Below are 25,764 nucleotides of genomic sequence, written 5' to 3'. Positions count from 1 at the left end.
AACCATTCTGTAATTTGTGATTGTATATTAGAAAGAGGGATGTTCGTCTTCAAGTAGCAGTCTGAGCATGCATATGAATTATTAGTCTGGACTAAGAGTATTTGTTCCCGTTTTCCTTAGAGGTGCATGGAACACGGGGTGAGAGCACACTCAATGGCATTTCAGCTCCTATAAATTGCCCTTTTGAGCTAGGACATCCCACTGCTGTGTTTCATCATCCCGGCAGCAAGTTGTCTTTGGCGTGGCTGTTCAGGATGTCACTATAACGCCCTGACAGTTCCGATGTTGTGTGTGCTGAGGGACAGCAGAGTTCCATGCTTCAGCTCAGGTCGGGGAGATTCTTCTCACTTGTGGAGGTATCTGCCCCTAAATGCTTCATCTGTTTTTCTGATAAAGAAAAATACCCAAATTTAAGTTGCAGAATTGCATGCAATTGAAGGACCTGGGAAGACCTCATCAAGTCCTGTCTTTTGCACTTTGATGCTGGTAAAAACTCCCCATACCACATTAATCACAAATGCATCTCTTAAGAAACATACTTTGAGGACCTGCTGCTGTCCTCTGCCATTTCAACTTCAGTGTAGTGAAGCTGAAAATTGTGGAGTAATGCCTTTATTGCAGAGGTTTCTCCCCTTCACCTGCCTCTGCAGGTGGAATCTCCAGCACCAGCTCATCTGACAAAGTGATCTTCATCAACAGGAGGTAGAACCATTGCATAGTCTGGTTGATATCCTCCATGAGTTACCTGTATCTTGCCATTAACATTATCACCGTCATTAGCAAGGTTATCCAGCAGGCAGGTCCTGTCATTCTGCTAATTGGGATACGGTCTTTAAGAGTATCGGATTCCTTAGGTTCATTATGAATGTGGCTGGTCAGTAAGGGTTCTGAGGAAACCCTTTGGTCCCTAAATGCTCTTGCCGTCTTTTGATTTTACTGTTAAAGATAACGAGGAATTTGAACGTACAAATACATCTCCACTGCACTTCTTTCCGTATACCCTTAAAAGCACTGGTTTAAATATTCTAGAGTTGCTGATGTTGAGATTGCTTCATCTATGTGGCCATGCAGAACTTGGAAGAAGATATCAAATTCTTTGAAATCCTTAGGGAGGTCTAGCTTCTCTTAAACTGTCTTTATGTGAAGGATAAAGTTTTATTTGGTGTGAGGTCAATAGCAGAAGGCATTACCTGAGCTTTGAGCTTAAGCTGTGTGTTTAATTGCTGCTTAATGATAGAAATCTAAATGAGTTAGAAGTGGTGATGCTGGCTTATTACAAGAAAACACTAAGAAGGTATAGCTAAATGCAGATGTTCTTTTGTCGTGGTGTCTTGCAATTATTTATATTACCTGCAATGAGACTTGGAATTTCCTTCTTAATGAGGAATGCATTCTTGTGGTTATTTGTTGACTCACGTTACGCAATAAAAACAGATTGAGAGATTCTTGGTTTTGATTTTAAAATAGGTCGACTCATCTAGGCAGTAAAGACCAAGACATGGAAAGAAATTCAGTGAAATGTGTTGCAGCGTCTTTGCTCAGATAACTCATATAGAAGGTCAGGGCAGGGTATGGCACGACAGGATCTTGGCTGTCGTCTTTCCTCTGGAAAAACAACTATTGTAGAGAGTTTTAAAAAAATGTAAAAGACTGTTAGGAGACAGGCTTGCACTGGTTTTTAGAAGGACTTGTGCAACTAATTCTGTTTCTATATTTTTGAAAGGTTCTTTCCTATGAATTAGTACATTTCATATTCTATACAAACAGGGACAGTTTTTGCCTTACATGATGTTTCTGTTGGCTTAGATAGCATATAAACAAATTTTTTTTGTTGAAGATGTTCATGACAGATACGCAAAATATGTTTGCAAATGCAAGGTCAGGGACAGCTAAATGGGTAGTTGTGTTTGTATCTAATGGCCATTGACAGAAGTCACCCATGAGATGGGACAAAGGATTGCCTGTAGTGTCTTAGGAGAGTTCAGCAAATGCAATTGTTATGCATGGGTGCTCCTGCAAGGATCCTGGTAGCGGCTTTCCTTCTCACACTGTTCAGAGCTGAGGCCAAGGTCAGAAATAATCATCTATGAAGCAGCAGCTGGCATTTAGGATAAATGGCGAGGCAGAGAGCAGTTAACCATCTCCACTTCCCGCTGCAGGCTGATTATATTTGCAGAATGGAGAAACTGGACTAGTGTGATGAATGTCACAGAAAAGCGCTCAGGAGATGGAGGGCGCTGAGGAAGTAAACTGAAAGCTTTCACTGAAATTTTAGCAGTGAAATTCCAGCTATTAGCATGCGTTCCAAGAACTTAACATGTGAGATTTTAGACAAAACTCCAACAGTGAGGTAAAATGTTTAACTAAAGCACGAATGAAAAACCTCTCCTATTCATGTCAGACTGGTCTGTGAGCCAGAATTTTTCAAAAACTTTTTCAAATGCTGACAACACCAGGCTGTGTGGTGAGGTCAACACACTGGAAGGAAAGGATGCCATCCAAAGGGACCTTGACAGGCTGGAGAGATGGGCCTGTGAGAACCTAATGAAGTTCAGCAAGGCCAAGTGCAAGGTCCTGCACGTGGGTCAGGGCAATCCCAAGCACAAGTACAGGCTGGGCCAAGAGTGTATTGAGAGCAGCTCTGAGGAGAAGGACTTGGGGGTGTTACTTGATGGGAAGCTCAACATGAGCTGGCAATGTGCACTGGCAGCCCAGAATGCCAATCGTATCCTGGGCTGCATCAAAAGGAGCGTGGCCAGCAGGTCGAGGGAGGTGATTCTGCCCCTCTACTCTGCTCTCGTGAGACCCCACCTGGAATACTGCGTTCAGTTCTGGAGTCCCCAACACAAGAAGGACATGGAGCTCCTGGAGCGGGTCCAGAGGAGGGCCACGAAGGTGATCCGAGGGCTGGAAAACCTTTCCTATGAAGTCAGGCTGAGAGAGTTGGGATTTTAAGAGAAGGCTCTGGGATGATCTTATTGCAGCCTTCCAGTACTTAAAGGGGGCCTACAAGAAAGCTGGAGAGGGACTTTTTACAAAGGTGTGTAGTGATAGGACAAGGGGCGATGACTTTAAACTGAAGTAGGGGAGATTTAGATTAGATCTAAGAAATTTTTTACCATGAGGGCAGTGAGATACTTGAACAGGTTGCCCATAGAAGTTGTGGATGCCCCATCCCTGGAAGTGCTCAAGGCGAGGTTGGATGAGGCTTTGAGCAACCTGATCTAGTAGGGAAGGTGTCACTGCCCATGGCAGGGAGATTGGAACCAGATGATCTTTAAGGTTCCTTACAACTCAAGCCATTCTAGGATTGTAGGGTTCTATGGTAAATAAATGTAGCATTAGGCAAGTATTCCCTTCGAGCCCATCCTGTGAGGTGAATTTAGCTTTGACTTGACCCGAGAGGATGGTTCCAGAAGGATGGTACAGTGAAATGCTGCTAGGGTAGGTGTTGCTGTTCCACAGCATTGTCCCTGTCCTGTCTAATTTCCACCACTTAATTTACACCTTTCTGAGTATGCAGTTCCCTTCAAGACTTCCAGGTTCAAATTTATTTTAGAAAATGCCTCCCTGTCTTCAAACCCACATATTTCTTTGAGAGGGTATATTGTATGTCACAGCATTTCCTCTTAATGTGGATTTCCAGCATGTAGGAAAAGTGTTTCACCATGAAAGATGTAAAATTTAGTTTAGGGAGGCTCTTAGAAAAATACCTTTTGGAAGGCAGTGGGGTAGAAGGAGAGGTTGGAGACAGAGGTAGAAGCAATTTCTGGAATATGACCTTATCCCAAGTTTTTGTTTTCTATCAGATTGCGAAGGAAGCTGGCTTGTATAAGTGATGTTCTGACGTAGATTACCTTGATGGATTAGGCTTTGCTGTTCTGTGGTGTTAGACTGGATGAAACACTGCGTGGGAAAGTCACGAAGCAGGTGGAGAATGGTATTAATCCTTCTTGCCATACTGGTTTATATGGCACTAAGAGTATGTAAAAAGCAGACAAATGTGTAGTAGAGTATAAGAAAAGCAGCATTTCCTCCGGTCTCAGACAGCTTTAATCCAAAAGGCTGCTTCGTACACATTTTTCCAGCCTTTTGAAATTTTCATGTGCCTAAGATATTTCTGCGCTGGTGACAATGAATTGCTTTGCCCTCATTGATGCAAGAGTGCTAGTAATCTGCCGGGTAGCCATATGGTTCACATTTATTTTAATGTGCCTTTGACATCAGGAGAATAGCTGAGACAGCAGAAGAAAGCGCTTATGTCTTGGAGTTCAGCCAGAACTGAGATTATTTATGTTTCGTAATCAAAGAACTACCAGTTTTCTCAGTAAAAAATGTTTGAAAAACATGACGGGTTTAAGATGTCATTCCTATCAGGATTTTGTGAAACTAGGAAGCAGGCTTTGCATTTCATAGACAAATACAGCCGCAGCGGGATCTCTCACCAGGTGGGGGGTCTGGATTCTGTTTTGGACGCTAAATGTGGAGAAGGAAGCGCTCTGTCTTTCACGGGTCTCACACTGCTGTAGCTCCACTGCCCAGAGAGCAAAATGAGGATGCGCGAAGGTAAACGAAAAGTGCAGCTGTATAGTGCATTAGATGTATGCGAGAGCAATTCGGGAAAACTTTGTTTCAATTTGCCAGCACATTATTACTGTCGCTTACCTGTTTCATCAGTTATAATTTAGTCATCTACAAATGAGACTTGGATGATTTCCATAAGCATATACAGAACTGCTAGTGTAAATACTGATTTTCCCCTTTGGAAAATTACTTTTCTTAGGATTTGGGAGTTGGATGGGGCCATGATGACATCCGTTACCAAGATACATGAAATATATTATGAATAAATATGATAAAACCTGAATTCTTTAAATGTGGAATGAGTTAAGGAGTTTTGTTTTTCATTTTTCACAAATTCACAAATAGATAAATAATGGTTATTCTCAGGGGAGAGAACGAAAATACAGCTTGAGGTGGAGAAGGAAGGGCACTAGAAGCAGCTGCAGAACTGTATGCCAGCTGTGGCGTGACGCAGTGGCTGAGGATGCTGGGTCCAGGTGGCACCCGCCTCTGTCTTCCCCCTACGCCTGCCTGGGCTGGGGACTTCCTAACTCCCCTGGGTGGGAAGGGGAAGGGCTAGCAGGTGAGCAACTTGCATGCAGAGGTCAGTAGGAATCCCCTCTGCTTCTGGCTTTCCACTCCATGCTTTGAAAATACCTTGGTATGGGGCAGTGAGATGAAAGAAGAGCGCACAGTTTCAGAAGTTAGAGAGCTGCTGATACATAGTTTTGAATAACCTGTGGAAAATGACCTAGTAATGAAATTCTTCAGTCTCCCAATAACACTTAAAATGAAAAATAAATTTTATTTCCCATACAGAAGATAAGTGCAAAAGATCATGTAATTATGAGCCTGTTGGTAGGAATAAGATGATGGCAACCATTATTTGAAACTAATTTAGCACCAGGACTTGGTGTTTTCTTCCATATAACTACGACTCTAAGGAGATAGTCTCTCACTGTGGTGTTATAGTTACATTAAAATATAGTACTAAAATATTGACACTGATTTGTTACAAATTTGTGTATTGCTACATCATTCTTCATCCTTGTTTATTCACATATTCCTCTAGACATGTTTGAGCTTTTCTGCCATATAAATTGCTTCATTCTCTTTTATTAACTGTTGATGAACAAAGGCCTTTCTTTATTCTCTAACCTCAGGTGACTTGAATGGTGCTCACTTTACTTACTTTCTTTACTTACTCTTACTTGAAGAGTCTTTTTCCAAACCCAGAAGACATTTCCTCACTTGCTGCGTTTGTTCGGAGACAGAATTGCAGCACAGATCAATGCTTTGTACAACATACTTTAGCCAGGGTGAATCTGACAGGGAAGTTTTATTGTTAAACCGCTGTCTTTAATACTCGCCCTTCTCCTGTTCATTGTCATTGTGACGAAGATTTATGCGACACAGCAGCCTAGGCAAGACAGAACAGCAGCCATTGAAGCTATTTTACAGAACAGTTTTATTTTTTAAGGCTTTTTCTTCATGATAGCTGTATTTTTTTTTTACATTGATACTTCCTTCAGTTTTGACTTTAAAGTTTTATTTTTAGAGTACCTTTGAAAAATGAGCGAGTGAGGCCTCCTGTGTCATGCAGACATACAGGATACACTGTGTCTGGAAAAATCCATTTGGTGCGCTTGATCAAGTACCTATAAGCTTACAAAAAAATCTGAGGAACTCTTAGTCTTTCTGGTAAACCATCTTGTATGCCTGTACTGTTAGTCACTGGGCAATAAAAATCATACTTTTTGTTTTGATAGATAAAATGTTACCATTTTAAATTGCAACCATTTTAATAAAAATGATGGTAATAAAAGTTATGACTTAGTGTCCTAATGTAGGAGATGGTCCTCAGCTATGTATATAATTTACCACCAATGGGAACAACCATAATGATGTCTGTGTGTTTATTCTATTTTTAATCTTTTGACAATTGGTCTCCCTGTGTCTAGTAAACCACAGATTGGGTAAGAACAGGTTTACTGAGTCGAGCCTTAATCCATGTAATCTGGAGAGGTGGTGGTGTGGGGGGTGCTAACGTGTAGAAAAAGATTGTCTTGAATTAGACAAAGGTTGTTGCATGTCAGTGTGCAGCCTTATGAATAAATAACTGAAACCTCAATTTCTTGAATGACCGGTGAACAGTTGTCTCTGTTCTGTACTACAGTCAGTGACTGAAAAAGGTCCTTACTGAAATATTGAAAACTGAAGGGCTGTAATAAAATAACTTGATATCTAGCGTTTAGGCATTGTGCCATTCTGCAGGTCTCTGACTCACCATACAGGTGTCCTTAAATTTTGGAAACCTGAGAGATTCCTGTGTGCTTAATAGCCAGAGAAGTGCACAAGCCAGGAATTGTGTGTAAATAGAAATGGCAGAAATATCATACGTAGTCATGAAATAAACAATAACTGCTGTGGATAAAGAGGATCGTTATGAGGGAGAGAGGTTAATAACTGAGAAGATGATGAATAAACACATCCTACTGTGTATATATGTGCAGGCACATCATGAGCAGAGATAGCGAAAGGGTAAACACAAAGACCAGTTTATGTCCAAGATGGGTTAACCATGCTTGGGTTAAACAACTGACTGCTATTTAAAGTTTTCCTTTAATTCTTTTGGCCTCACCTTCAGGAATTTCGTTTATGGACCGTTGCCAGTTTTGCCATAAACGGTCCGTGGTGCAGATGCCGTGTGCTGCGGTCGTTAGCTCGGGTTGAGTGCTGTACGGACGGGGCTGTGCTGCGTCCAGGTACAGCCCTGAATCTGCAGCAGCTGCCGTTGCGTGGCGAGGAGCTGATAAGCCTACAGGACCTGACTCGACTCCGTGAGGAGGCAGCCCGGTTGCAAGCAGGTTATTAACATGGGCTCTGCTCTGCTGAACCCAGAAACTGAGCCGCTCAAATGTCAGATGCCGAAAACCAAAATTTCAGCAGTTGATAACATTTCAGATGAGGAATTCCAACAGTGCTGTTTAAAGATACCAGTGTCTGAAGACCTTGTTCAGATATAGTGACCTTTTCTAAGAGATAGTTCTGTAGTGGTAATTATGTTCTTAACAGTATCATCCTTCCCTCTGATAACTGATAGATACATTTTATACATTACAGTACTTTATCTGTCAAAAACATATAATTCCATATAATCTTGGAACATGGAACTAAAAATTATATTAATCATTTGAATAATTAAGAATGGAGTATTTTTTTTCTTCCATGGAATTTATCAGACTTACAGTATGTGTATTTATATATATGTGTTAAAGATGGTGTGTGATCCATACAACAGTTTTAGGTGATGATGAATAGTCCTGTTCCCTCACTCGCCATGAACTGCAAGACCCAAGATGGTGGCGCTCATTTTAAAAAACCACCTTAGAGTTCCTCTTGACAGTTTGTGTCCAGCAGATGCTAAAACAACACGTCTCTGCCTAGCAGACTTGGCCTGGAGTCAGCATCACCCTTTTTGCACAGAACAGATGATAGCAGCATCCGCTGATACCCCTTGTTGCACAGGCAGATGACATGTAAATATTTTGAGACTGGCCGAGCAAGGAAGCTGTTACTAGGTCTCTTCTGGAAAAGTGTGACGTTTACACTCCGTTTGGATGCGGTTTTAGGTTAGGAGCTTTTGCTTCCACGCAAAACCTTTGAAACGTGACTCCTAAGAGGCATGCAAGCCTTGCACAATCCGTGTCCCTCATCCTGAAAGGGGTTTACTAATTGATTAATGTCAGTATGTTTTGCCTGGCTATATGTTCATGCTTTCTGATGTATCAGAAAATAGATATTTTTTATGTCCTTCTGCTCTGTCTTGAGTTAAGCAGTGTCTTTGGCAGTAATTACAACTGATTTGAACGTACCATTTGAGGTACAGTGCCTGCAAAATAACTTATGCCCCTGACTCTTGGTAAGATGATCTGAGGATCTGAGTTCTGGTTGGCTTGAAGCAAAAGGACTGAGTACATTATAGAGCACTTTGTCCCCAGTGTTGGAAAATGTTCAACATTTCCATTCAATATCTAATAATAATATTTTTTTTTATCACATTAAGGCAGCCTTCTGCTAAGAGATTTTAGGAAGTATAGTAGAGCAAGAACTTACTGCCTTTGTAGTGCCGACGGTGCTTCCTTTTGTGTCCTGTGTTACTGAGGTGGTCGCAATTTTCCAGTCCCCTTGCTGACATCTCTGGTCTGTGCTTTTGGGTAATCAAATAAAATCCTGTGATCTTTTGCAGCTCATGCCTTGTGTGTTCTTGCGAACATCATTCTCATAAACATGAATATATTCTGACTACTTCCCAGCAGTAACATAGAAGAGATATATTTTCTAATGTACTTTTTCTCCATATAGTTAGGTAGATTATGCTGGGGTTTGGACTGAATTATTTCATGTAAAAGTGCGGGGGTTTTACATTTATGGTGATGAATGTTTTCACTACATAATAATATTAGAGAACTAACTATGTTTTAACTGTGACAATAAACCAGACCTGTTACAAAACCAAGGCTGAAGGCCAACCGCTTCAATCTCTAGAGACGGTGCAATTTTAGGTTACGAGTGTACATCTTGTAGTTCTTACTGCTTTATAGAAAGGTTCCAAATTTTCAAGAGTGGTCAGGCACCTTTTAAATCATTTTACTGCCTGAATTCTGGCCGTTAGGTCTCTTATTCACACCTGCCCAACTGTTGCCTGTAAACTGCAAAGCAATGACTTATTATCTACATTCTAAACATCCTATTGCCACTCTGCAGTATATCAAATAAATCAAACTGCTCATCTTAAAAATCAAGGAGTGTCTTTTATCTTTCTCTAACGTTTGTGTCTCTTTTTTTTTTTTCTAAAGGCTCGCCACTGTTGCCAGTGAGTAACAGTAGATCAGCATCGTTAGAGTTACTAAATGTGTGTAGAAAAAGGAACAATATTTAACAGTTAAAATTTTCCATTTGTTTTTAAAAAAAAAACATTTCATATGATACTGCGTATGTGTATCAGAAAAACTGAGCACGAGTGTGAGGGAAATAAGAAAAGAATTAGAAAAGACTAGATTTATTAACTTGTCAATTAGAATATACACATTAGAATATATATATACACACACATGTGGAAGGATGAAGGTAAAAAGGAAGTGGATCTGATAGTTAATCAGCACTATTCCTATATTATTCTGTGATGATGATGATGGTGGTGGTATGAATTTCTTAGACAGTCTGAAACACTAAACATATTGCCTTTTTAGTTTTTCTAACATAAATTTCTCACATTTTAGGTTAGAAGAGATAGGAATATTTTCTGCCAATGTGATCCCATGCTTTAAAGATGCAGTTACAGATCTCTGCAACTAGCCTTGCTGACAGAATAGTAACGGGTATTATAGACCTGTGAGAGACTGGGCCCACTGTTCTCCTCACTGCTGTCATAAGCAGCATAGTTTTGTTCGCAAGGGTTTGAAGAGGAGCAAGTCAGTGGATCACTGTGTTTGAGGTGACACTGTGAAAGAAGTTCCTTTTGCTGGGATTTATTTGCTTCCTTGGTAAAAGGATAAAACATATTTATGATGCTGTGGAAAAAACACAACTGTCCTGGCCAAGAATTTCTGTTCTAAAGTAGACAATAGTGTTCGTGATTGTAGCAGTTTGTAATGGCATCTAGGTTTGCATATATGGTCAATATTTCCAATGTTATCTCCTCATTTAGACCGCACACCTCGGAACTTTAGTGTGTACATAGTCAGGTATTTGTGAAGGTAAATGGAACTACACAAGTGATGAATTTGCCGTGTGACTGCAAGTTATCATTCATACTGTAATCTGCATCTGTTCCAGCTTCTTCAATCCTGAAGAGGGAGAAGCGGAAGAGAACAAAAAATGTCCATTTTAACTGTGTTACTGTGTACTACTTCACGAGAAGGCAAGGCTTCACCAGCGTTCCCAGCCAAGGGGGAAGCACACTGGGAATGTCCACTCGCCACAACAGTGTGCGCCAGTACACGCTTGGAGAGTTTGCGATGGAACAGGAGAGGCTTCACCGAGAGATGTTGAGAGAGCATCTAAGGGAGGAAAAACTCAATTCTCTAAAATTAAAGGTAAAATTTTTCAAGACTTTGATCCCTGCCTTATTTATTTAAATGAGCAGTGTCAGAGCTATATGGGCCCAATGTGTATGTTTTTAACAAGTGTTAACATGTGTTTTTAGCATTTCCTTTCTATCAGTTCCATTTGCAATTAAAACAATGGCATTTTTCTTTTTTCTCTTTATTTTACTGAAGACAAATTTTTGTTTGATATTACCAAGTGTTGCTCTAGCTCTTACTTATGTGTACCTCAAAGTGCTTTACAGGGAGGTTGTTGTTTACTCCTTGTTTTCCACAGAGAGGAGAAACAAAGGCAGAGAGTGGTGGAAGTTAGCCTTGACCAGGGTGTCCAGCAGAAGGCTGGAAGTGCCAGGAACAGAACAAATCTTCTGAGCCCTTGCACAGCGCTCCGTTAGACAAGGGAATGGTAACATCTTAAGTAGAGAAAGTGAAACACCTTTATTTTCTTGGCCAGCTTGAGTTCATTTGGCAAAAAGTAAGAAACTGTTAATAGTAGAAGTGTTTTCTTTTTTCAGCGTACCAATTTATATGATCGTGTGTCTTTAACATTTCATCAGAGGATGTCTGTGTTGAAGAACCAATGTGTCAGACGAATTAACAAGCTATATCAGTTTAGCTAGTCAGGACAAATCTTGGCTACAGTTCTGAAGCTGTCTTTTTAAATATAGCGTAGGAGAGGAAAGGAACTATTTGAGAAGAGGAGAATAGAGAAGGCGATTGCGTTCTTGGGAGCGTCCTTTCTGCCTCTTTAAAACCGGTGGCAAAACTTCTGTTCTTGTTACATTTTTGTAGTGGATGAAACACTTCCTGTGTAATGGCTTGTGTTACGTGTATTTTAGGCTCTTTTCCAGATGAATCCTGTAATTAAAAATATTTAGAATTGTAACCGAACCGCTGTGCTCCGTAGCCCCTTCTTTTGTGGTATTATATCTCTGCTTCAGATACTACTACAGTTCTCCAAAGCAAACTGGCACTCTCCAAGTTTAAGAAACGCCTTTCAGCATTTTTCCCATAGAATGAACTATGTTCATGAGTTCTGTGTCTGAACTTCTGAAGAAGTGTATGTGACCTTTACTATTGTAATTACTTTTTTCAGTCTCCTAATTTTTTTTTATTTGATTCACTAAATAGTTTTCTTAAATAGTTCATAAAATTTGGACTTTGATAATGAAAACCAACATAAAACCACTCAGGAAAAGGCAAATTAAAGATGGATATTTGGACAGGTTGTAAACCAAAGGCTAGAGTGTTAGTGACTTATCACTAGATGGAGATTATACCTCTAAACATCTCGCAACACAGGATCTTCAGGGCATCGATGTGAACTGAGCTGTGTCAGTGTAACCAGTGACTCTGTGTAGATCCCCTGGCTGACTTCCAGGAATCAGCTCCAAGAGAGGAATCCCCAGTGGAGCAAGTAAAGAATAGTTAGGCATGCAAATATTTCATTTTTCTTTTTATAGCTAGAAAGTAATTCAAGAAAACTCACAGACCCTATTTAGCTCTAAAGATTGGATGAGGCCTTTTATCCTCTGTCCATATGGAGTAGAGCTTGGTTCTTTGTGATTTCATAATTCTCCTTTGGGCTCAAATGGATCTCCTTTCTTCATTAACTCAATTTTGTTCCAGCCCACTCTTTTTTTGGAACACAGACTCTAATTTCTGCTCCTCTTCCAAACACACACAACATGTTCTTCCATCTCCCCAGTCACTTGTTTGAAGAGATGATAATCTTTACTGTAACTATTGAGTTTCTTCAAAATCTCTTCATAAGTATTCGGTGAATAAGGAAAGCCTGATTTGCATTCCTCCCTCTGTCCTCATTTTAATTGTTTCCTTTTACCAAATAGAAAAGTTGTTTCCCCTACACTTAATTCAGCAATGGTGGGATTCTTTCCTCATTGATCCTCAGCAGTTGATGTAGGAGTAGTTTACTAGCATGCTTTGAGACTGATAGGCTGACTCCAAAGTTTCAATTCAAATACTAAGACATTGTGGTTAGCTCTTCAGAATCCTGAGAGTGGCTTAAAAATGGTAACATCTTACTAGCATTAGATCTTTTACCAGAGTAAAAGATTTCGCTCTAGACCATGTGTAAAAACACAGAGAAGAGAAAGCTTCCTTTTTGAACTAGTTCATACAACTCAGCTTAGTTGTATCCCTGATTATACACTTGAGGTAAAAAAAAACCAACCAAAAACCACTTTCCCTCCCAAAAGCAAATCCAAAACTTGCTGAACTAGTGAAGAGTCACTGTAGAGCACTGAGTGTGTTTATTTGCTTAAGACAACAAGGCTTTGCTGATTTCCTGTTACAGAGTTGGACGAGCTGTTTGGTCATTCACATGGTTTCTAAATGAACACGGAAAGGAAATGCTGTAACATTCTAGGGTGACAATGTCAGCAATTATAATCTTTAATGAAAATGTACTAGTCAGGATTTGTATTAAAATTACTGTACATCTGCACAGAAAAATGAATAAAATGGGAAAATTAAGTAGGGAAAAGTTTCCTCAAAAGGTTTTTCTGTTTGAAAACTATTATGCAAATGGTAACATTTCAGTGTGTTTTTTAATTTCAGTTTCACTGTTTTTTTAATTTTTTTGCATGGGATTAAAATATGCAAGTCTGTAGGTAGAAAGTGTTCTCTCTTCTAGAATTTGTTAGAAAAAAACAAATACAGGAATATATTGGAACTGAGTCTCCATAACATTAAGTACTGGTTATTATTTTCCTTGCTAAAAGTGAAACACCAAATAAGAAGCTTCTCTTAATTAAAAGCAGATGAAGACTTCAAAATCATCTTCAAGTCACTTCAGCTGTTTAGCACCAGCACTTTGGTGTAAACGCAGCTGACAGTGGCATAAACACTTGTTAGCAGTGGAGCGTGAAAATTCTAATGGCAAGCTGGACATAAAAGCCATCTTGTCAAGATGGAAGGTACAAGGTAGGCTTTACTTTAATACGTTGTCATTTGAGAAAACGTTATGAGTAAGCACAATAAATTAGCTGGAATAGTTCCTGCTTACTCATAATGCCTCCTCAAATTAAGATCTATTAAAATGATTAGCATGTCCATAGTGGTGTTAAGGCTCCTGGGTCTGTGGACACAGTTGGTTTCCTGTGTGGGAAGTTGTAAGGAATAATTTCCAGCTAGGGCAGGCGAAGGTGTCTAACCTCACATTTTACGGAGTTGAAGTGAATTTCACCCAAAGGCTTCACATATTCATTTGCCTTTGCCTTGGTCTGTTGTTCTGACATTCACCTTTAGCTTTATGAGAGAAATTTTACCCATCTACGTATGAAGTTAATTCAGATGAGCAATATTATGACAATCAAGAGAACTTAACGGTCCCCTTAAGTGCTGTATTGGAAAATGTATTTGATGGTTCTTGATAACCTTCCTCCTTCTGTAGTTACTTGACTACTTGTTTGAGAAATGTTCAAATCTTTCATTTTATTAATTCATGTTTTCTTTGTGTGACAAAATTGAGAAAAAAAAACAGAGGCGACAACAAGGAAGTCATCTGGCAAAGGAGCCAGGAGCAAAGGTGCTTTGAAATGGCAAACTGCTGTCTAAGCCCACTTGATGCCCAACCTGCTGGGACTCATACAGTATTCAGGACGAGACAGGAGTCTGTTCTTTAATGCTCTGCTGCTGTGTAGCAAAGACATTAATATTTGCAGGAGGAGGAAGAGAAATACATGACAGGTTTGGTATGGTTCTATAGGTGCCATTGTAAGCTGAGCAGTTACAGCATTCATCTCATGGCCCTGAATTTAGTTTTTATTAATAGTAGTGGAATAAAATACTGAAATAATTATGGAAGCAGGGATTAGAATTCTCTTTCCTTAGTTTCAAACTTAAAGTCTGATAAGCAATTAAATATCTGTTGGAGCGTGTTCAGAGGAGGGCCACAAAGATGATCCAGGGGCTGGAGCACCTCTGCTACGAGGACAGGTTGCAGGAGCTGGGATTGTTCAGCCTTGAAAAGAGAAGACTTTGGGGGGACCTAATAGGTGCCTTCCAATACCTGAAGGGAATTTACAGGATGGCTGGGGAGGGACTTTTTACAAGAGTGTCCACTGATAGGACAAGGGGAAATGGGTTAAGTTGAAGGAGAACAGATTTAGATTAGATTATAGGAAGAAATTCTTCAGTATGAGGGTGGTAAGACTTTGGAATAAATTGCCCAGAGAGGTTGTGGATGCCCCATCCCTGGAGGTGTTCAAGGCCAGGTTGGACAGAGCCTTGAGTGGCCTGATCTAGTTGAGAGGCGTCCCTGCCTGTGACAGGGAGGTTGGATTAGATGATCTCTGAGGTCCCTTCCAGCCTATGCCATTCTATGATTCTATGAAGTAACAGTGATCTGCTTAAGGAGTAGTTGGAGCCTTGTGTATTTAAAACTAGAGAAATCAGAATTCTTAAGTAGGTCATTCTCCTGGTCTTTGGAAAAGAAAGCAAAGAAACATAAGTATGCTGTACTTAGTTGTACCTTGCTAACAAAAAATGAAAAATATAAAAAAAAATCAAGAATGCCATTCTAGATTTGAACATTCAGGCTGAGTTGCATGTGCAGTGGAATATTCCCTCCTAGCTTCAGACAACTAATTCAAGATGCATTTAATTTCTCTGTGGATTTACCCGTCTCTCACTGTAGATGATACAGAAATAGGCTCACTTCTAATGTTGTCTTTTCTTACTGAACTAATATGTTGAAATACCTGGTGTAAATAATCTGTCCATTGTCCCAGGGCCAGGCAGAACTGATTAAGGCGCTATTACCCGCTCCTTTCCTAGCCACTGTGACGTGAAATGAATAATAGAAAGTAGAGTCAGAAAACAATCTGAAGGAAGGTTGAGAGGACATTTGGAAAATGCCTGCACTTAAGATGAAGAAAGAGCTACAAGTATATGCACATAAAGGGATTTGAGTGTTATAGGGATAACAGACATGGTAAGTAAACTGAAACACGAAATAAAATGAAGGCACTAAACTGTAAAGGCTGCAGTTACAGAGAAAGATTGAGAACACATTGAGAAGAGATGGAGACAGTAATGCCTATAAAGTGGAGTTGTGGAAGCGGCAGAACACCTCCACATGAACTAAATACAGTGCTGAATTGCTAAGGAGGGATGATTACTGATCTCAGGAGAATTTTTCTTTGTGCAGTGTCACGTGCAAGGACTCCCAGTCATGACACTGAGACTCTTCTTCAAAGGGAAGAATATGGCTTTTAACCTGACTCTACAAGACAGGAATAATTAGGGGTTATTTTTCTGTAATTGTCTTACACAGTTGTTATAAACACAAAACTGCAATTACAAAAAAGAGTAAGCAGTCAGTAGGAGTTCACTGTTGAGTAATTCAGTAATGCCAGAAATGACAGTTACAATCCAAAAGATTGTGGGAAGGACAAACTGTTAATATAAATAGGAAAATGAAACAGTTGGGAATATAACAAAAGCAGAAATAGTGGAATGGGTAAGATTCAGGACCGCTTTCTTAGACATAAGAAGCATAGCTAGATAGAGATGACAGCATTTAGTAGCAGAAAAACGGAGAGTTCCCTTCACAGTGATAATTGTTAAATGTCTTAACATGGAAGTGCACAAGAAACAGGCAACAGTAGTTACGGCTTCAGTATTTTATCTGTATTTAAAGCTGGTGTCTAAAAATTTATTTGGGATAACAGGCCAACCTGAAATTTTCTGCAAGTAAATAAAGCAAAACAGAAGGAATTTGAATGTCTATTTTTCTATGGGTAAGAAACACTCAAATTATATTCACTGTAATTCTTCTGGCCATTTTTCTGAGGTCATAGTAATGCCCATGATGAAACTGTTGATGCAAATGAGACCTGAGACTTCACCAGAGTATAATTATCACATAGTTGCACCATGTTTTTTTCACAAGAGTATAAGACCAGGTGCTTAGCCTAGGGTAAATCAGCAACCTCATCAATTGGGAACATTACATAAAACAGGGAGAACATTAGGAATCTGGTATTTTGTTTGTTTGTTTTTTCTATTTAAGCAAAATTATTTCATAGAACAATAATAAAAAGAATTTATTATATGACAAAACAAATCATATAACTACACGTTTGCTATGTAGTATGATGCTCAAGCTGAGTAATTTGAGATTGAGAAAATATATTTTTTGTAGTCAATGTCATCATCTCTCTGAACTTTGTTTTAACATTTGATATTCTTTGATTCTCAAGCAATTTTCTCTGTAGAGGAATTTTATAAACCCTGTAGTTGTGTTATCTGGCAGATACAACCAGTGAGCTCTACAATGGGTGGGAAAATTAACCTTCCTTCAGTGCAGTAATCTTTTTTTTCTTTTCTTCTTGAATATATACACCCCTTTCCATATGAGGTGAGTTACAGGAGTATGGTATACAGAAGTGTGCTGTCTTATGAAAGTGGCACTGCATGTTTGTGCTTGATGCTCATGGCCATTTAATTCTGAAATGATTTTTGAAAGGTTTGAGAGCTGGATTTTACATAGGTAATAATAGTGCCAGGATACTTGTATCTACAGAGGCTCAAAAATTCATATCCCTAGGAAAGGAGTGTGAATCCTTTCTAAAACTTTTCTCAAGATCCTTCCTAAGAGGTTAACAACTTATTTCTTGTTTTCCGGACAGGTTAGTGAAGTACTAAAATGTCTGACAACACAAAGCTAAATGGTTTATTTTCAGGACCAAAGAGGACTGGAAAGCACTTCAGAAGAGCTATATGCAACAGCCGTATGAAATACATTTCAAATAAAGATGAAGGGGAAAAATTAAGTGACTTCCAGGTTTAAAATTGTCAACACAAGAAGCAAATATAGGCATTTGCCCAAACAATTAAGTGGAAATACTGCTTTGTGACCTCAGCTGGAGAAACATCAAACAACTTGCCAGGCTAAAGAGGAACAGGATAGCAAATAGTACATAAAATAGACCATTTTTCAAATCTGTGATGCATCGTAATCTGAAGCAGTGTTGGTAGTATAATTATTATCTCAAAAGGGATATTGAAGAATTCTACAGAGTCCGGAGACAGGAACTAGAATCAATTAAGGACTCAAAAATTTTCTTATGAAATAATATAGAAAAGACTAGAATTTTAGAAAAGTGTGAGATCTGGCAATGACAAATTATAAGGGTCATAAAGAACAGATAAGAAATTAGAAACTCAGAAAAAAATTAGCTTTGTGACGAATATGAAACTAAAACCATGTCTTAATTCACATATTAAATGTGAAAGAACTGCCTTTTCACCCCATCTGTGATTACGTTGTGGAACTTACTGGCAGTCGTGCAGCATTTTACGTACGGTTTTTCCACATTGGTAATGCAGTACATGTATTTACATCTATGACACATAAATGCATGTGTGAGTGTAGTTTAAGGACTTTGTTAATTGTTCTATGTGACAGATGACAAAGAATGGTACAGTGGAGTCTGAAGAAGCCAATACCCTGACACTGGATGACATTTCTGATGATGATATTGATCTAGACAACACTGAAGTAGATGAGTACTTCTTTCTACAACCACTGCCAACAAAAAAGCGAAGGGCATTGCTGCGAGCTCTGGAGTGAAGAAGATTGATGTGGAAGAAAAACACGAGCTGCGGGCCATCCGCCTGTCCAGAGAGGATTGTGGCTGTGACTGCCGTGTGTTCTGTGATCCAGAAACTTGCACTTGCAGTCTGGCAGGCATAAAATGTCAGGTAAATGTCTATACTGTTGCTGTTATCTAACTATCAGGGGAGGGGGAGGAGGAGGAGGATGTGTGCATGCACATGTGTGTACTCTTTTTGTTAAAGTTATACCTACTGGAAATTAATTAATTATTAAGTGATAACACTTGTGGATGTCAAACCAGTTTTTTAAGGCCCAGATTTAGGAGTATATAGTGTGCAATACAAACAATCTTCTTCAACATCTTTCTTTATGTTGTGATTGGTTTAGACACATACATTGTTTAGGTGGTGGGTTTTTTTTGTTCTTATACAAACATTCTGTTCCTCATATTCCTCTGTGGCCTTTATCTAAATATGCAGATGCAGACCACAGAAGAATCAGTAGCCCACAGATTTCAGAAAGGATACCACTTTTTATCTTAGAGACATATCGTCCAAACGTGAATTGTAGTCCAAACTCAATGAGAAACAATACATGAAACTCTGTGGTACTGTCCTTTATTTAACATGCATGATACTTAAAATGCACGCATGATAAATTGGCACGTAGGCAATAAAAATACATCTGCTAATAGAGCAGGTAGTTTTTCCTCTGCAGATTGAAAAGATGTTTTGTATTGTACGTTTACAGTGTCCTATGTACAGCTGTAAATGTCCCAAAACGTTCCCTAAAAGATGTTTCCACTAATTTTCTCCTGAATCGCTGTTATGAAGCTGAGTTGATTTCTTCCTGAATGCATTTTTCATCATTTCTTAAATCCAAGCTAAACTTTCTCTACTATTTTAAGTAATGTATTCTCTTTGCTGTTCCTGTTTTCATATCTTCACATGTGGGGAAGATGTGCTAGATTGTGTTATATGCTTCTCCTCTGTGTCGTATTTGATGTTTAGGTATTATAGTGTAGATGAAAATCATAGACCTTAAGCTATCGAATTGAACTATCTGACTTGTGGCCTGAGTCACCTTTTTAGACATTTAAGATGGCTGGCTATTATTAGATACATAAGTTCTGCCCGCATTCTGTTGTGCTTAGAAAATTTCATCTAGAGTTGGCTGGAATATCTTTTAAAATGTACTCGAGTTTTCATTTCTACTTTCTGTGTTCAGGTGTCCCCACTGGCAACTTTATAAAGGTTTTTATACAGAACTCATTTTCTTAAGGTAGATTTCTAGTTTCTGTGATTTTTATCAAATTTAAGACTTTCTGGTAATGCTTTTGCCTGGATTTGAGTACAACGTGGAGTAAAGCCGTAGCAGATCCAAAACCAGAAAAACTACTAATGTTTTGTCCACTGCGTAATGCTTTCACGAGTGGAACAGACATGTATTTTTCCTACTCTGCAACATCATTGCATGCGTGAGTCCTTAGCGTTCCTATCAGTAGTGCTAAATTCCAGGGCTAACCCTCTGAATTATTGTTAGCTTCGACTGTTCCTACAAGTGCTTCTCAAGGTGAATCCCACTTCACTATTGAATTTCTTTAGACTGTCTAGGTTCTGTCGTATCACCAGGCTTATGCTACGTGTTGTTAATCTGTATTCTTTCTTTTAAAAGGTGGATCGTATGTCTTTTCCATGCGGTTGCACTAAAGAAGGGTGTAGCAATACAGCAGGCAGAATTGAATTTAATCCTATCCGTGTACGGACTCACTTTTGCACACAATAATGAAACTTGAATTGGAGAAAAATAGAGAGCAGCAAGTTCCGGCACTAAATGGCTGCCACACTGAGATAAGTGCACACACTAGTTCTATGAGTCCGGGACCCCATCCGGTTGAATATTCAATTGCTGAAAATTTTGAGATCGAAACCGAACCTCCGGCTGCCGTTATGCGTTCTCAGGCAGCTGAGGACTTGGACTGCCCAGGGAAGAGGAGGAAGAGGAAGATGGGAGTAGCTTTTGTAGTGGAGTTACAGATTCTAGCACACAGAGTTAGCCCCTAGTGAATCAGATGATGATGAAGAGGACGAGGAAGATGAGGAGGAAGATGATGAGGAAGAAAAAGCAGATGATTTTGTAGAAAGCATGGGCTCCCACGCTGATATGGTGCCTCTTCCTTCTGTCCTTTGCTACTCTGATGGAACTGCTGTGCATGAAAACCACTCTAAAAATGCCTCATACTATACTAACTCTTCAAATCTGTATTACCAAATAGAGAACCATGTTGCTGGCACTGCTAACCAGATTGGTGAGACTTACTCAGAAAGGGATGCTGTCAAGAACGGTAGTCTTTCTCTGGTGCCTTACAACATGACTTCAGAACAGTTTGTTGACTACACACGGCAATCAGAGGAAACTTTTAGCAGCCCTCATTACCCTTCTGCAAACCCCTCAGTGATTGTTTGCTGCTCATCTTCTGAAGGTGATAGCAGTGCTCCATGTAACAGTTTGTACACTGAGCATAGGCCAAGTCACCCTCAAGTGGAATTTCACTCATACTTGAAAGGTCCCTCTCAAGATGCTTTGTTTCAGCTTTGAATGGCGACAGTCGCGTACAAGAGCACCCTGCTGAGAGTTCACTAAACCTCCCAGAAAACAGCAGACTGCACGAAGAGTGCATCAAATCACCAGTGGTAGAAACAGTACCTGTTTAATATTAAAATTATTCTAGGACTGACTTCCTGTATGAAAATGCACTCACATTGGATTTCCTAGAATCTTACTTTTCTAAGAGGTAGACAACACTTGAACTATAGTCAATGTTCCAGACACGTTTTTTCTCAAGCTACACTGGCAGTGGTATTGCATCAAAACAGTTCATGTAAGATTTAAATAAAAACTGTCTTTTGATAAAAATAAAACACATAAGTAAAAACACACCCAGTATACTTCAAAGTAGCCTACCTGTCGAAGTATGTGAAACCTGCCAAGCTATCTGAATCAAAGCTTTGTGTTTTTGATTGTCGGGCCTGTGCAAGATTGTTAAAAGTGATACTTTGAAATAATCATGTTTAAAGTCCTAATTTTCAACATATCAGAAAAGATGGTAAGTTTAATGTAAAAGTAACTACTGTACAAAAACGTTTTAATTGTTCTGTACTGTATGTATTTTATTTATGGTAGTTTAGTACTCATGTTTTGATAAAAATGAACAGCATGTTCATTTGAGCAGAAGATCCTTAGCTAGTTACAAAGAGCATGTCCGCTTTTCATCTGGAGTACCATGTATTCTTCCTTTGTTTTTTTAAATACCATTTATGGTAAATTATCTTGAAATGCATTTTTAGAGTGTATTATTTTTCTCTTTCACTGTTCTTAACAAACAGAAGAGTCAGAACAGGGGCATTTAGATCTTCTAGAAAGGTGAAAGGTAGACAATCCTCCATTAAAGGTAAAATCAGTGGCACTCCAGAACTAGTACCCTCTCCCCAAAGAAAAATGATCTTGTATATAATGGTCAAAGCAGTAACTTAAGCTTGCACAGCACCTTTTAGCCCAACAAACATTCAGATACTTATGCACTTTAGTGCCATTTTGCAGTACTGTAACTGTGGGAACTGTGAATTATTTTGGAGAAATGCCATAGCTCCAGACTCTGAGGTGTATGTAAAATCTTAAAATTCATTGTAACAAAACCTGTACGTTTTCCCAAGCCAGTTTAGTAATATGTCAGTAGGTAATTTTTAAAAGCAGAGACTTGCTGATCAAAGTTTAAATGAAGCATGGATAAAAATGTGGAAGTGTCTAGATTTCCTAAATATTTAGCAGTTTTTATAAAATACGAGACTGGCTTTTGCAGAATTCTGATCGTATCTCAGATTTAGAGAGTCATTTGGTCTAATTAGGAACCAATAGAAGCAGTGAGGAAACATAGCTTCAGAAATTTTCCATCATCTGATAAAGTTTGCAATCAAAATAGCACCTGCATCATATGGATATCAGTTACTTTGTACTCCATTGTTTTTAAATGAAATGGGACTTAAAATATCTGCTGTATCTTAACCTTTCATTTGTTAACCATTCTTGCTTCCGTCTAGAAAAGGAGGTATAGGAACCTGCTTTTCTCTACACTGATAATTCCACACTGCCTTATTTTGATTTCAAAATCTATTTTAACATTTTTGTTCTTCTAATACTGAAATGTTATTTGTTATACTCAAGTGGGTTGAAATGTCTGTCAAAATAAGGATCAGAATCTAGTTTCTATCTGTGTCAAATCTAGATGGTTAACAATATGCATGTAAACACAGTGTAAATTGTAGCTCTGTAACAGTGACTCTTCTGGTTAGAAGCTCTTTAAAACATCATGTACAGTACTCCAGTAGAAAAACTGCCAGATTGAAAATACGTTTTTTAAAAAAATAAGCTGACTTAATTGTTTTTATATAAAATCTGGGCAAAGTGATTTCTCATTTTTATGCTAAATTAGCAAAATATTTTTACTCCATGTAGTAGCTGGGAAGGTTTTTTATTTACTTGTTTCCACAAGAAGTCCTACATGTTTTATATGAACCGCATTGGAAAGTCCTCGTTCTCTAGGGACTGGATTCCACGATTGTAAAGTATTCCATCTCCTGGAAAGTGCAGTCCTGTTGGTTATCTGGCACAGCAGTTCCTTAGCCTCTGTTCCTCTTAGTCACAGAACACTCTGGTCTCTTTCTCTAAAGGCTGAATAGCCAGGTAAGTGTGTGTATTCTCCAATTCCATACAGCAAATACCCATCTTTATTTTAAAGAGAAACATGTTAGTTCATAAAAAAGTTCTGCATCTGAGAATAAGAATATTATTCTTTCAGGATATTCTATGGGCAAATGTAACAAGTCTCTCTGTATATAGACATCCTGCAATAACAGCAGGCTTCAGTCTGGCACTCTTATGCTACACCAGCACCAAAAGCACAAATCCCTTCTACTTGAGCTGAGACAGTAGCTGTGAGTCGGTAGCAGCTTTGTAACTCCGAGTGTGTTGGCTGCTGGAGGATCATGCACACCTTACTAGGGTATTTCTCTCAGGGGGAAAGTTAAATGAAATATTTTATTTCATTATTCACCCCCTTACTGAGCAATAAGAAATCATTTTCTTGGCCCCTGTGCTTTCACATTAAAATATCTTTAGTAATATTAGCAAGCACAGTAAGTGATTAACTTTTAAAAATACATCTCAGCTAGCTTTAAAATACTGAGATGATGGTTATTTCCATTGGCACAGGCTTCAGACTCCAGGCCTTCTTAGAATTAGCATCTGTATAATTCTGAGTACTTAGATGTATATGTTCCATGCCATTGAGGCATCAGGGGTGAATACAGCTAAATTCTCTAAAGCTTGCAGCATCAGATAATAAGCAGTAGCTAGTAATGGATAGGGTAGAGAAGGCAGTGACTATATAAAGAGCGTCCACTGCACTATTTTCCCTTGCTTAAAGTAGCTAAATTCCTGGGAGTCACAAAGTGAAATGTGCAGAAAAAAGATTGATGCTGCAAAAATATTCTTAACTACGTGGTGATAATGTAGATAGTAATACCTTTCTTTTGATTTGATCTGATGTTTTGTGATCAAGATTTGATCTCGGGATACAAAGCAAAGAAAGCTTGTTTTAGTTCTTGCAACAAGTTGCAAAGTCAAGTCTGTTTGTAATTCATGGAGATTTCCTGGTAGCTGTACTGAAATATCAACAGGCCGCCTAAACAAAGATAAACTCACACTGAGGGGAAAAAAAAAACAGGAACCTTTTTTAACACAGAGTAAACCTGTTCCCCAAACAATTCCATACCAGCAAATAACAAAGGTAAGGCCTTTTCTAGCATGTATAAGTTGACTAGAGTGGAAAAAAAAAAGTAGTCACAGCCCTGACCAAAACAGATAGGCTAATTTAACTGTGAAATCTAGAGCAGGCTGCAGAAATCAGGTGAGAGCTAAGATTCTCAACCCTTGATGAGACTTTCAAGTTTTGTTTAGAATAAAAAAGTACTCTTCATATAAAGAAAAATAAACTTAAGTCATGGCATGGAAATGTTTTAATGTTATTCTGGACTAGTATGTAATAATTATATGATGTGTCCCATTTCCCAGTTGGATAATACTCATGATGATAACAAGTCCTTTCATTTTGTGGTAAGCTATTTCTGTGGTGATAACAGATAAACAGCAGTATTTGCTTCTGTATCAACACAGTATATCAATCATTTGTGGAAATGTTTACTTTACTGATAGCTGTATCAGCTTTATTGCCCAAGACACCTGGCTACTGATAATCACTCCTAAGAAGCCGGGTAATAAATTGGTAGATAGTTTACAATTACACTATGTAGTTCAGAAAAATGAGTCATAACAAAAGCGTTTCCTTCTGTTAAACAGAATTTTCACACAGATCATCACTGGAAAAGCACCTAAAACTGCATGTCTTTTTGCCTGTAATGTGAACTTTGCCTCTCTTGGAAAAAATGCATTGTTAGGGTTTATGTGTAAAAGCTTTAACTGACGTTAGACATAAAATTAGAAGTTTTCTGGCAAAATTGCAGCAATTGCAATTGTTTCCTAAGAGGTACAACTCATGCCCACTGGAACTCCTTAAAAAAAATTAAAAGCTGGTCAGTAAAAAGTTCTAATATTTCTTTCCTTTTTTTAATTAAATAAAATCTTTCATGAGCTGTATGCCATTTAGATCAGAAAGTTCTAGGTTTGTAAAGTTTTACTATTTTTAATTTACAAAAGTTCCTGCCAGTGAATCATAATTTGAGTTGACATTTATTTATTTCAAGGCCATTGATTACACTATCTTAGTAACCATCACTTGATATAAATACGGCTCAGCCTGCTCACTGAGCTGTTAACTCAGTCAGTTAACGATGCCATCCTGCCTTTTGTCTAAGTTCTGCAGAAATTGTGTGTAGTGTTCATGGTGCTGTTACTCACCGGCTTGCTAACTGATCCAGATCCAGTTTCTGATCTTACCCGGGCGTTGTATTTCAGTAAACGTGCAAACAAACTGATCATGCAGCATTCCCTGCCTCACAATCGAGAGGGTATCTGCATGAAACACAGCTAGTTTGTTCCAGATTGTGTACATACATTTGTATGCAAAACAGAACATGTATTATGTTTTTTATAATATTTCAGATGCTTCTGACTCTTCGATAGGAATTAGATATACTACATAGAGAGTATTGGACTCAGACAGAGGAGATCTGGATTCTGTTGGCTTTGCCTTTGTCCTGCTTTGTCACTTCCATTCTCTGTGCTCTGGTTTGTAAGGTACTTGGAGCTACTGCAATAGAAAAACAGTTCTGTAGACCAGGCAAAATATATTTTTTTTTTCCTCTTTTTTGGCATTGTAATGAAATTTTTGTGCTGCAAACTAAGTCACTTTCCCAATAAACCCCAATCCAAGCAAACAGAAATTTTGCCACTAGTGTGAAACACAGCAAAATCAGCTTTCCTTTCCATGGACGG

The 25,764-nt window shown here is 38.7% G+C and overlaps 1 protein-coding gene across 1 annotated transcript in view; it reads left to right on the top strand.

Moving 5' to 3' along the window:
- The window catches only part of CSRNP3 (cysteine and serine rich nuclear protein 3), a 70,894-nt gene extending 49,925 nt beyond the window's left edge, over positions 1-20,969 (top strand). Inside the window, 8 exon segments of the mRNA XM_086615914.1 lie at positions 10,402-10,661; positions 18,106-18,256; positions 18,259-18,401; positions 19,930-20,026; positions 20,029-20,241; positions 20,244-20,303; positions 20,306-20,833; positions 20,836-20,969. Of these exon segments, the coding sequence (XP_086472040.1) occupies positions 10,402-10,661; positions 18,106-18,256; positions 18,259-18,401; positions 19,930-20,026; positions 20,029-20,241; positions 20,244-20,303; positions 20,306-20,833; positions 20,836-20,969 (1,586 nt within the window).
- The last annotated feature ends 4,795 nt before the right edge of the window (positions 20,970-25,764 follow it).

Source organism: Tauraco erythrolophus, chromosome 8 (assembly GCF_009769465.1).
Source record: "Tauraco erythrolophus isolate bTauEry1 chromosome 8, bTauEry1.pri, whole genome shotgun sequence".
NCBI lineage: Eukaryota > Metazoa > Chordata > Aves > Musophagiformes > Musophagidae > Tauraco > Tauraco erythrolophus.
This window is presented reverse-complemented; position numbering and strand designations above follow the sequence as displayed.